The following is a 12,759-nucleotide window of genomic DNA, read 5'->3' on the forward strand; positions in this document are numbered from 1 at the left end:
GTAGTACATCTCACCTGTCACCCAGAGGCGGTTCCTCTTAAGCTTCTGTCGCTTCCCTCGTTCCTCAAACGAGAGGAAAGAGGGAGAAGAAAAGAGTGTTAGAGGACAACGTCCCCGCCCGTAGCCTAATTATCCTTCATTTTCCTAACAGACTCTCTCTTTCTCATTTCCTTCCCACCTTGTTGAATAGAAAGTACAAAGACAGAAGTCAAGGAACAGAGAGCACCATTAAGAGGGTCACGTTTTACAGACTGACGGCAATTATGGAGAGGGAACAGGGTGGAAATACCTAACAAAGCACTCTGCCGTGTGTGTGTGTGTATCTGTGAGTGTGTGTCTCTCTCTCTGTGTGTGTGTGTCTCTGACAGCTATTGCAGTCTGGTTCCTGACAGGGAGGTCTGCGGGGATGAGGTGGCTGGCGTGGTGTGATTGACTGATGAAAGTGTCACTGTGCTGTAGAGACACATGTTCCACTTAGGCTGAAAGGGTACGCCACTTCTCTCACTTTGTCTCTCTACCTCCCCCTCTCGCTCGCTACCTCTCCCCCTCTCGCTCGCTCTCTCCCTCACAGACACAGACACACACAGCCTGATTCACATTTCAATAACACACAACTTCTCACTGAAGTAACAGGAAACTACAGGACACCACTAAGGAGCCAAACAAACGAGGTAGCTCTACTTCTCGGTCTCTGACACTGTCATCATACCTTTTCACATGACAGCCCCCGAGGCGCCGGGCTAAGCCAATTAGAGCCAGAGTTTTGAACTCTGAGTCAGAAAGCTAGCAGGCAGGCAGGGGCCAGCCGGATACCAGCCAACAGCACAGGACCTTGTGCCCTTTATAGGGGGAATGATCCCTGTTTTCTAGCTGAGAGCTCAGAGTCTTGGACAACTTCTGCTGCAGTGGCATTAATACTGCAGGAGTAAAAGACAGCTATTGCTGTTTCTTTCTGGTCAGCCCAAGCAGAGAAAAGTGTGTGTGTGTCTATCTCTGTGGTGTCTGTTTCTAGGTGTTTGTGCATGTGTGTGTGTGTGTGTGTGTGTGTGTGTGTGTGTGTGTGTGTGTGTGTGTGTGTGTGTGTGCATTTGTATGTGTGTGTCATTAATGCCGCAGAGCCAGTGTCTGAGGTCTCCTCGGGGCCCTGGCTGTTCTATTCTACGATAGCTAGGTAGGGGCCGGAACCCGGAGGCCACTTCCAGAGCAGCGGGGCTCCTGCGCTCTTTGACCTGTGTGTATCACACACACTCCTAATCAGGCCTCCAGTGGGTTGGGGCTGGTCGGGGCTCTGCCTGCTCCTACCCAACAGGGGCTTCCTGCCAGTCCCACTAACTACCATACGGCCTGGTGTGTGTGTGAGAGAGAGTACGTGTGTGTATGTGTATGAGGCCGTGAAAGAGAGCGAAAGAGGAGGTCAGGTCATGGAAGAATTTGCCTGGCTACACAAACTCTACACCACGCCACGGATGTTAGTTTCTTCTCCGCAATGAGTCTGTATTTGAGTACCTCCCCGACGAGTTTTATAACGGAAATCCATTTTAAACAGTCTGATTGGTCCCAGAAACCAATGGGTTGGGCCAGAGCCAGAACACATGTGGGTAAAGCGCCATTTTGAAAATTTGTCATTGGCTTTGACACTCTGAATGGTAAGATATGATCCAACACCCTTCATTTTGAGGTCCCCACAAACAACATCAACGATGGCAGTCTCAGACTGAAGTACTGTATGTAGCAAACAAAGAATTCAGTTTGAGAAATATCACTAGGACACTGTTTCAGAGACTAGCTGGTTGAGTCAGTACAGTATAGTATAATAATAGAGTAGTCAGTACAGTATAGTATAGTAGTCAGTAGGGTATAGTATAATAGTCAGTACATTACAGCATAATATAGTAGTCAGTAGGGTATAGTATAGTGGTCAGTACATTATAGTATAATATAGTAGTCAGTAGGGTATAGTATAATATAGTAGTGAGCAGGGTATAGTATAGTAGTCCGTACATTACAGTATAAAATATAGTAGTCGGAAGGGTATAGTATAGTAGTCCGTAGGGGATAGTATAATAATATAGTAGTCAGTACAGTATAGTATAATATAGTAGTCAGTAGGGTATAGTATAATAATATAGTAGGCAGTAGGGTATAGTATAATATAGTAGTCAGTAGGGTATAGTATAAAATATAGTAGGCAGTAGGGTATAGTATAATATAGTAGTCGGTACAGTATAGTATAATATAGTAGTCAGTAGGGTATAGTATAATATAGTAGTCAGTAGGGTATAGTATAAAAATATAGTAATCAGTAGGGTATACAGTAGTCAGTACATTATAGTATAATTTAGTAGTCAGTAGGGTATAGTATAATAATATAGTAGTCAGAACAGTAAAGTATAATATAGTAGTCAGTAGGGTATAGTATAAGAATATAGTAGTCAGTATAGTACATTATAGTATAATATAGTAGTCAGTAGGGTATAGTATAATAATATAGTAGTCAGTATAGTACAGTATAGTATAATATAGTAGTCAGTAGGGTATAGTAAAATAATATAGTAGTCAGTACAGTACATTATAGCAGTCAGTATGGTATAGTATAATAATATAGTAGTCAGTATAGTACATTATAGTATAGAAGTCAATAGAGTATAGTATAGTATATCAGTCCGCAGGGTATCGTATAGTATAATATAGCAGTCAGTAGGGTATAGTATAGTACATTATAGTATAGTAGTCAGTGGGGTATAGTATAGCAGTCCGTAGGGTATAGTATAGTACTCAGTAGGGTATAGTATAATATAGCAGTCAGTAGGGTATAGTATAGTCGATTATAGTATAGTAGTCAGTAGGTTATAGTATAGTGGTCAGTAGGGTATAGAATAGTATAGTAGTCAGTAGCATATAGTATACTAATCAGTAGGGTATAGTATAATAGTCAGTAGGGTATATAATAGTATAGTAGTCAGTAGGGTATAGTATAGTAGTCAGTAAGGTATAGTATAGTAGTCAGGAGGGTATAGTATAGTATTCAGTAGGGTATAGTAGTCAATAGGGTATAGTAGTAAATAGGGTGTAGTATAGTAGTCAGGAGGGTATAGTATAGTATTCAGTAGGGTATAGTATAGTAGTCAATAGGGTATTGTAGTCAGTAGGGTATAGTATAGGAGTCAGTAGGGTATAGTATAGTAGGCAGGAGGGTATAGTATAGTATTCAGTAGGGTATAGTATAGTAGTCAATTGGGTATTGTAGTCAGTAGGGTATAGTATAGTATTCAGTAGGGTATAGTATAGTAGTCAATAGGGTATTGTAGTCAGTAGGGTATAGTATAGGAGTCAGTAGGGTATAGTATAGTATAGTAGGCAGGAGGGTATAGTATAGTATTCAGTAGGGTATAGTATAGTAGTCAATTGGGTATTGTAGTCAGTAGGGTATAGTATAGTAGTCAATATGGTATAGTATAGTAGTCAGTAGGGTATAGTATAGTATTCAGTAGGGTATATTATAGTAGTCAATAGGGTATAGTAAAGTAGTCAATATGGTATTGTAGTCAGTAGGGTATAGTATAGTATTCAGTAGGGTATATTATAGTAGTCAATAGGGTATAGTAAAGTAGTCAATATGGTATTGTAGTCAGTAGGGTATAGTAGTCAATAGGGTATAGTATAGTAGTCAATTGGGTATTGTAGTCAGTAGGGTATAGTATAGTAGTCAATATGGTATAGTATAGTAGTCAGTAGGGTATAGTATAGTATTCAGTAGGGTATAGTATAGTAGTCAATAGGGTATAGTATAGTAGTCAGTAGGGTATAGTATAGTAGTCAGTAGGGTATAGTACAGTATTGCAGGAGACTGCAGCAGTGTGTTCAGTGCTCTGTGGCTCTTCCTCTGCTCCTCTGTGGTGCTGACCTCCTCAGGCGAGGGCAGGCCTGTCAGACACACACTTATTAAGCATGATAAGGGCAAAGGAGCTGCTCCCACTGCAGCCAGGGATAGGGCCCCCAGAAACACACCGAAAGACAAAAGAAAAGACAGGAAGAAACAAAAGAGGAAAGAAAAATAACAACTTCCTTGTTCCCAGTTACTGTACCAACCCCCCTGCTTATCTTTCCCTACCCCTCCTCCTCTTCTGTTCCTTGTTCCTAGTTACTGTACCAACCCCCCTGCTTATCTTTCCCTACCCCTCCTTCTCTTCTGTTCCTTGTTCCCAGTTACTGTACAAACCCCCCTGCTTATCTTTCCCTACCCCTCCTCCTCTTCTGTTCCTTGTTCCTAGTTACTGTACCAACCCCCCTGCTTATCTTTCCCTACCCCTCCTTCTCTTCTGTTCCTTGTTCCAAGTTACTGTACCAACCCCCCTGCTTATCTTTCCCTACCCCTCCTTCTCTTCTGTTCCTTGTTCCCAGTTACTGTACCAACCCCCCTGCTTATCTTTCCCTACCCCTCCTCCTCTTCTGTTCCTTGTTCACAGTTACTGTACCAACCCCCCTGCTTATCTTTCCCTACCCCTCCTTCTCTTCTGTTCCTTGTTCACAGTTACTGTACCAACCCCCCTGCCTATCTTTCCCTACCCCTCCTTCTCTTCTGTTCCTTGTTCCCAGTTACTGTACCAACCCCCCTGCTTATCTTTCCCTACCCCTCCTTCTCTTCTGTTCCTTGTTCCCAGTTACTGTACCAACCCCCCTGCTTATCTTTCCCTACCCCTCCTTCTCTTCTGTTCCTTGTTCACAGTTACTGTACCAACCCCCCTGCTTATCTTTCCCTACCCCTCCTTCTCTTCTGTTCCTTGTTCCCAGTTACTGTACCAACCCCCCTGCTTATCTTTCCCTACCCCTCCTTCTCTTCTGTTCCTTGTTCCCAGTTACTGTACCAACCCCCCTGCTTATCTTTCCCTTCCCCTCCTCCTCTTCTGTTCCTTGTTCCCAGTTACTGTACCAACCCCCCTGCTTATCTTTCCCTACCCCTCCTTCTCTTCTGTTCCTTGTTCCCAGTTACTGTACCAACCCCCCTGCTCATCTTTCCCTACCCCTCCTTCTCTTCTGTTCCGTGTTCCCAGTTACTGTTTAAACCCCCCTGCTTATCTTTCCCTACCTCTCCTTCTCTTCTGTTCCTTGTTCCCAGTTACTGTACCAACCCCCCTGCTCATCTTTCCCTACCCCTCCTTCTCTTCTGTTCCTTGTTCCCAATTACTGTACCAACCCCCCTGCTTATCTTTCCCTACCTCTCCTTCTCTTCTGTTCCTTGTTCCCAGTTACTGTACCAACCCCCCTGCTCATCTTTCCCTACCCCTCCTTCTCTTCTGTTCCTTGTTCCCAATTACTGTACCAACCCCCCTGCTTATCTTTCCCTACCCCTCCTTCTCTTCTGTTCCTTTTTCCGTTACTGTACCAACCCCCCTGCTTATCTTTCCCTACCCCACCTTCCCTTCAGTTCCTTGTTCCCAGTTACTGTACCAACCCCCCTGCTTATCTTTCCCTACCCCTCCTTCTCTTCTGTTCCTTGTTCCCAGTTACTGTACCAACCCCCCTGCTTATCTTTCCCTACCCCTCCTCCTCTTCTGTTCCTTGTTCACAGTTACTGTACCAACCCCCCTGCCTATCTTTCCCTACCCCTCCTTCTCTTCTGTTCCTTGTTCCCAGTTACTGTACCAACCCCCCTGCTTATCTTTCCCTACCCCTCCTTCTCTTCTGTTCCTTGTTCCCAGTTACTGTACCAACCCCCCTGCTTATCTTTCCCTACCCCTCCTTCTCTTCTGTTCCTTGTTCCCAGTTACTGTACCAACCCCCCTGCTTATCTTTCCCTACCCCTCCTTCTCTTCTGTTCCTTGTTCCCAGTTACTGTACCAACCCCCCTGCTTATCTTTCCCTACCCCACCTTCCCTTCAGTTCCTTGTTCCCAGTTACTGTACCAACCCCCCTGCTTATCTTTCCCTACCCCTCCTTCTCTTCTGTTCCTTGTTCCCAGTTACAGTACCAACCCCCCTGCTTATCTTTCCCTACCCCTCCTTCTCTTCTGTTCCTTGTTCCCAGTTACTGTACCAACCCCCCTGCTTATCTTTCCCTACCCCTCCTTCTCTTCTGTTTGTTCCACTCTTTCTGTGCCTGTCCTCCCCTCTTCTGGTCTGTGGTACCTGTGATAACTGCTTGCTGACGTTCAGTCTCTGGGCGAGCTGCGACGTGATCTTCTCGTTGGCGTCTCGCAGCTCCTGGGAGGAGCGCTGGGCATCACGCCGGGCGGTCTGTAGAACGGCGAGATGGCGCTGGAGCGCCAGAATGCGCCCGCGCAGTGAGGCGGGAGCGCAGCAGCCGCACCTCTGGGCCTTCCTCCTCTTCCTCTCACTCCGTCTCTTCCCTCCTTCCTCCCCCGGCTCCCTCTGTTTATATCCTAACAAGAGGAGAACACAGTGCGTTCCTCAGAGTGTTCATGTACAAGAGAGCGGTGAACACACTTACAATCCCCATTTAGATTTTTGCTGCTGAGAGTTATCAAACGTGTGTGTGTGTACGTATGTGTGTTTGTGTGTGTGTGTGTGTGTGTACGTGTGTGTGTGTACGTGTGTTACTCTATCAGACTGACTAAGCCATTCCATATATAACCGATACAACAGTGTAGAGAACAGAATCTTGTTTTGTATCAGGTGTTGCTTCCGATAGTGTGTGTGTTTTGGTGTCCCCCCCTAAATAGTTGATAAAGTTTTGTGAAAATCTGAGTGAAACATGAAAACGTGTTGTTGCTACCTTGGTTCGGAACATCGGGCTGCGTTCTGGAGAATTCTTCCGCTGGCTGTTCTGAGGCGGCTGCGTACCTGTGTGACTGGAAAAAGACAAACCAAAATGTTTTGAAACTCTTTTAAACACTGCCGTTTAATGCAGCACAACAGGTTGACGTCCGCGTCGTGTCACACAGGAATCACAGCATGTGGCGTTTAACGCGATGCGACAAATCACACCGAGCCGTAATGCGGCGCAACGTGTTTAATACAACACACGTCGACTCGAACGCAACTCTACACCTCCACAACTCTTGACAGGTGCCTGATGAAACACCCCCGGGCTCACTCACCCCCTTGCCCCTGTGCCCCACGGTGTGTGTGTGTGTGTGTGTGACACCGCCTGAGAGCGTTTGTAGTCACATCAAAGCCCTTCCCCCCAGAGCACCGGTATGGTTTAATCACGGGCTGGTTTGATCACATGGAGCCTTCCGGAAGCCCTTTGATTTGTGACACAGCGCGCGTGGCTCCACTGTCATGGCGATGAGGCTGGGCGGAGCTGATGGGCAGGGCAGGCGGAGGGGCATGTGGAGTGGCTGACTGAGGGATCTGATTTGACAGATAGAAGAGCCTACAGAACATCCCTTTGGTGAATAGCTGCCAGGTATTACAGTGAAGGAGTTGACAATGGACAAAAACAAGTACAGAAAAACCTGGACTATTGATTTCATTGGGTGGAGGAGGAAGGAAGAACAGAGGAGGCAGAGCCTACAGCCAGGTAGAGCACAGAGTAGCAACTGCACTGTGTAATATAGGCTTCACATGGCTATAGGCCAAACCCAGGCAACATCCTGACTGACTCACCGATTACAAACTCTCCAGAAATGAAATCAACAATTCAATGAACTATTTCAATTCCACATTATGCGTAAATACTTGTTAGTCGATTGAATGGAGGTTATAGTGAATGGAAGAATAGATAAGACTTCTCCAAATGGACCCACCTTGACTGGGTGACTGTCCAGGCTGTCAGAGTACTCCTCTCCACTGTCACGAGAGAGAGAGACATAGAGAGAGACAGAGACAGAGACAGAGACAGAGAGAGAGAGAGAGAGAGAGAGAGAGAGAGAGAGAGAGAGAGAGAGAGAGAGAGAGAGAGAGAGACCGAGAGAGAGAGACAGACAGAGAGAGACAGAGAGAAAGAGCGAGAGAGAGAGAGACAGAGAGGGGTGGGAAAAAGAGAGAGACTGTGAATATGTATTAACACAGTAATATTTCAAATTTGCATGTATGGAAGTTCAATAACAATGTATATATCCAATGTTCCATTTACCATCAAGCAGAGTATTGTTTTCTCCATCTCATTCCATGTGCCATTTAATTCCTGAATGTATTTCCTCAATTCCTGGAAATGACCTGAATGAATTCCACCTCATCAGTTGTGCTACGGTGTGTATCAACATGTATGCAGACTGCTGTGGCCTTCATTAGTGCGATCTGTGTGACAGACGTGTGTGAGTGGCATGGCTGAGCACCGACGAGACGAGCCCATCTGATGGACGGACGTGCAGTAAGGGTTTCGGAGACACGCACACCTCCACTCCCTACCCACCCACCTCCCCCGTTATCGACAGTGACCTTTGACGTGGAAGTCAGTGACATTTACGCTGTGGGTTTTATTAACGTGGGGCGGTGAGAGCAGCAGAGGTAAAGACCTCCACATCACCATCAGCCTTCCCACATGACAGACCAGAGGCCCCAGGGCTGGGGGGCGCAGGCTGGGGGTGGAGGCTAGAGCTGGGGCCTGGGGCTGGAGGGAGAAAGGACTGGACCCAGCCACTAAGGCCCAAGACTGGCCTACTGACAGACTGTGCTGAGCACTGAACATTCCAGTACACCACACACCTGCACCAGAGAGGCATTTAGCCTACAATACCATACCAAAGTAATAGTTTGAATACTGTATGTAATCAATGCAACAGGAAGGGGAATAAATAACTACTTCAATACAAACCAACCATGTGGATACAAGTCAAGTCCTCACTATAACAGTATGCTGGATGTATTGGATAGACTGCATTTGCATGATATGCTGTTGTAATTGACAGGTATTTCAGATAGCCTGTCTTTACCTTCAATTCTCGGGCCGACTCTCTTCTCTGTATATATCAATGATGTCGCTCTCGCTGCTGGTGATTCTCTGATCCACCTCTACGCAGACGACACCATTCTGTATACTTCTGGCCCATCTTCGGACACTGTCTTAACTAACCTACAGACGAGCTTCAATGCCATACAACTCTCCTTCCGTGGCCTCCGACTGCCCTTAAATGCAAGTAAAACTAAATGCATGCTCTTCAACCGATCGCTGCCCGCACCTGCCCACCCGTCTAGCATCACTACTCTGGACGGTTCTGACTTAGAATACGTGGACAACTACAAATACCTAGGTGTCTGGTTAGACTGTAAACTCTCCTTCCAGACTCACATTAAGCATCTCCAATCCAAAATTAAATCTAGAATCGGCTTTCTATTTCACAACAAAGCATCCTTCACTCATGCTGCCAAACATACCCTCATAAAACTGACTATCCTACCGATCCTCGACTTCGGCGATGTCATTTACAAAATAGCCTCCAACACTCTACTCAACAAATTGGATGCAGTCTATCACAGTGCCATCCGTTTTGTCACTAAGGCCCCATATACTACCCACCACTGCGACCTGTGCGCTCTCGTTGGCTGGAACAGCTTCATACTCGTCGCCAAACCCACTGGCTCCAGGTCATCTACAAGTCTTTGCTAGGTAAAGCCCCGCCTTATCTCAGCTCACTGGTCACCATAGCAGCACCCACCCGTAGCACCCGGTCCAGCAGGTATATCTCACTGGTCATCCCCAAAGCCAATTCCTCCTTTGGCCGCCTTTCCATCCAGTTCTCTGCTGCCAATGACTGGAACGAACTGCAAAAATCACTGAAGCTGGTAGACTCATATCTCCCTCACTAGCATTAAGCACCAGTTGTCAGAGCAATTCACAGATCTCTGCACCTGTACATAGCCCATCTGTAAATAGCCCATCCAACTACCTCATCCCCATACTGTATTTATTTATTTATCTTGCTCCTTTGCACCCCAGTAGCTCTACTTGCACATTCATCTTATTATTATAATTTATTATTACATTCATCTTATTCATCGTATGTTTGTTTATTCCATGTGTAACTCTGTGTTGTTGTATGTGTCGAACTGCTTTGCTTTATCTTGGCCAGGTCGCAGTTGTAAATGAGAACTTGTTCTCAACTAGCCTACCTGGTTAAATAAAGGTGAAATGTTAAAAAAAATAAAAATAAATTTAACCTGCCTGCTTACTGCCTTTGGGCTGAATCACTCACTCAGCCAGGGTGGGGGTGATCACCTTGTCAGGGAGTGAGCTGTATCACTGTATCTTATACGCTGTGGCAGGGCATCCCCCCCGTTTAGGGCACTTCTACTATTCCATCAGTCTCAGATGTGCTGAGTGGACAGGACAGTGTGCTGGTCGTGTCATGGCTGCCTTGCTTCGGGAGACAGGCTGTGTGTGTGTGTGTACTATATATTGTATACCAGATACCTCCTGCTAGCCCCTACAGTACTCTCCCGGAGGCCCCTGCCTCAGCCCTGCTCTGCTCTCCAAACAAACTGCTGATGTGGTCAAAATTCAAAATGTCCGCCAGCCTTAAGGTACTTCTTCCTGAAACTTTCTAACCACAAGTTGAGCCAGAGGCAGTGAGAAGAACAGTCAGAAACCAAGACGGAGGAAGGCGCTTGTCAGTCACTTATTTAACGAGTCTGATATCTTCATTTTGTTGGTATTTAACAAATTCTCTGCAGGATGAAAAGCCACATTTTCCCAAGCATCTATAGGCATAATAATATTGAGACAAGAGAGACACAGAAGGCTTTAACAGCACTGCACCTCAACTGACAGGTAACTTAACTAAGACGTCTTTATTTAAGTCCCCCTTTTAGGTTAAGACTGTATCTTACGGCTGCTTATTAGACACATTAGGGACAAGGGAGAAACATGCCATAGGTTTATACAGCCACTGTTAGGTTTCAACGTCCCCGTGTGAGTAACCAAGGTTTCAGTGAGATGAATTAGTCATGGGAGAGGTGAGGTGAGGTGTGTGAGAAGAGTGTGTGTGTGTGTGTGTGTGTGTGTGTGTGTGTGTGTGCGTGCGTGCGTGCGTGTAGTGAAGCTAGGCTAATGCTGGAGGGGGGGGGGAGAGAGTCTCTGTGAGAAATGAACATCAGCCAGCAGTGCAGGTAGCCGGTGTTTGAAATCAAATCATCCCAACCATCACTCAATAAACATTAGCTCAGTGGCTTTTTAGCATAAAACATACATGAAATAATTACTGTAGATGGTTCTTAATTTGGAGAGTGTTAAACAGCTTGTAGACATCTGGTAGCGAGCCGAGGAGGGTCATTCAAAATTTATCCAACTAAATTAAGGAGAGGAGAGGAATGAGAGGGGGTTCGTGTGGGGAGCAAAAAACGGTTGCGCACATCCTGAATCGACATGTCACAAGATAACGGAACTGACTGGGGTTGGGGTGGTGGGGGGAACCTATGCCTGGGAATGTCTTAGGTTGCTGTCACGAGAGGGGTGAATATGCAAAGGACCGGTAAATTAAATCAAGCTGCCAAACTGTCAATTCTCAGGCCTCATGACTGCATCACTGGAAGATATCAAGTGTCGGGCCCTTATCATATCAAGTGTCGGGCCCTTATCATATCAAGTGTCGGGCCCTTATCATATCAAGTTTTGGGCCCTTATCATAGCAAGTGTCGTGCTTTCTTAGCACCAGTTCAACTCTGTGTGCAGAGGTGGCTAATTTTGCATGCAAATTTCAGTCAATAAGCTCCGAGCAAGACGTCCCAGGATATTTCAAAGGATCTGACAGTCGTTTTTTTATTTTTCCTCCCTCTCCCTCCATCGGCTCTTGAATACCAACTAGACAGGCGCTGAAAATTCAATCACCCATTTGCTTACGCTTTGCATATGCACGGTGTCCCCTCGATGCCGCTAAGCCCCCCTAGAAAATAATGAGGGGGTGAGAGAGAGAGAGAGAAAGTGTGTGTGTCGTACCTGTCCGCGCTTATGTCCTCCCAGTCGTCCCTAGCAGGGCTGCGGCCTCCTCCTCCGATGGCTTGATTGGGGCCAACCGCTCGGTGGCGGTGCAGCCGCGCTGGGCCTCTGGGTCGCATGCCTGTTTTGAATTTGACCTTGCTGTTTGCTAATGCCCCTCCACTTATTCCTCCCCCTGCTGTGGCTGCTGCGGCCAGCCCTGTTAGCATGTTAGCCTTGGGTTGTCTCTGGCTCCTGTTGAAGTCCCGGGCCGCCCTCAGGATGCCCAGCTCCTGCCTGAGACGGAGCAGCTGCTGCCGGGTGCGTCCGGCTTCCCTCCTGGCCCCCTCCAGCTGGGTCTCCAGGGCCAGGGTCTTGGCGCGGTGTCTTTCCCCCTGGGCGAGTGCCTGGGCATGGGCTGCCTCGTCGCGAGCAGCCCCCTGGGTGCGGAGGCGGGCCAGAGAGCCCTGGAGGTGCTCCTTGTCCTGGGTTAGAGCTGTGTTGGCCTCCTGGAGGTCCTGGTTGTCCTCCCTCAGCCTCTCGGTCTCCTGCTCCATGGACACCGTCCTCCTCTCCAACTGTTCTATCTATATGGTGATCATTGAGTGTTCATTAGGACCAAAACTAACCTCCCAGTCATACCACTCTATGTACTCTGCCATGTAGAGTTAATGGACCTTCTATTCACTGTAAATGTCTTAAAACAAGCGACGAACAAGAAAAATCCTGTCAACTTTGAACTGCGAAAACAGGGTAGTGTCAGTGTTTCTCTCTACTCTGACCTGTGTTTGCAGTAACTGTGCAGGCCAGGGTAGTAGAGGGTTGAAACAAACCATTAGGCCATTAACACGGCGGCAGGTAGCCTAGTGGTTAAGAATTTTGGGCCAGTAACCAAAAGGTTGCTGGGTCGAATCCCCGAGCCGACTAGCTGAAAAATCTGTCGAT

At 46.7% G+C, this 12,759-nt stretch overlaps 1 protein-coding gene across 1 annotated transcript in view; it reads right to left on the reverse strand.

The window, feature by feature from the left end:
* cntln (centlein, centrosomal protein) overlaps nucleotides 1–12,759 on the reverse strand; it is a 143,468-nt gene that overhangs the window by 48,915 nt on the left and 81,794 nt on the right. The window contains exons 16-19 of the mRNA XM_038999095.1: nucleotides 11,836–12,401; nucleotides 7,709–7,751; nucleotides 6,733–6,808; nucleotides 6,126–6,379 (exon numbers count right to left, since the gene is read on the reverse strand). Of these exons, the coding sequence (XP_038855023.1) occupies nucleotides 6,126–6,379; nucleotides 6,733–6,808; nucleotides 7,709–7,751; nucleotides 11,836–12,401 (939 nt within the window). The remainder of the gene's footprint in view (nucleotides 1–6,125; nucleotides 6,380–6,732; nucleotides 6,809–7,708; nucleotides 7,752–11,835; nucleotides 12,402–12,759) is intronic.

This window comes from Salvelinus namaycush, chromosome 8 (assembly GCF_016432855.1).
Source record: "Salvelinus namaycush isolate Seneca chromosome 8, SaNama_1.0, whole genome shotgun sequence".
Taxonomy (NCBI): Eukaryota; Metazoa; Chordata; class Actinopteri; order Salmoniformes; family Salmonidae; genus Salvelinus; species Salvelinus namaycush.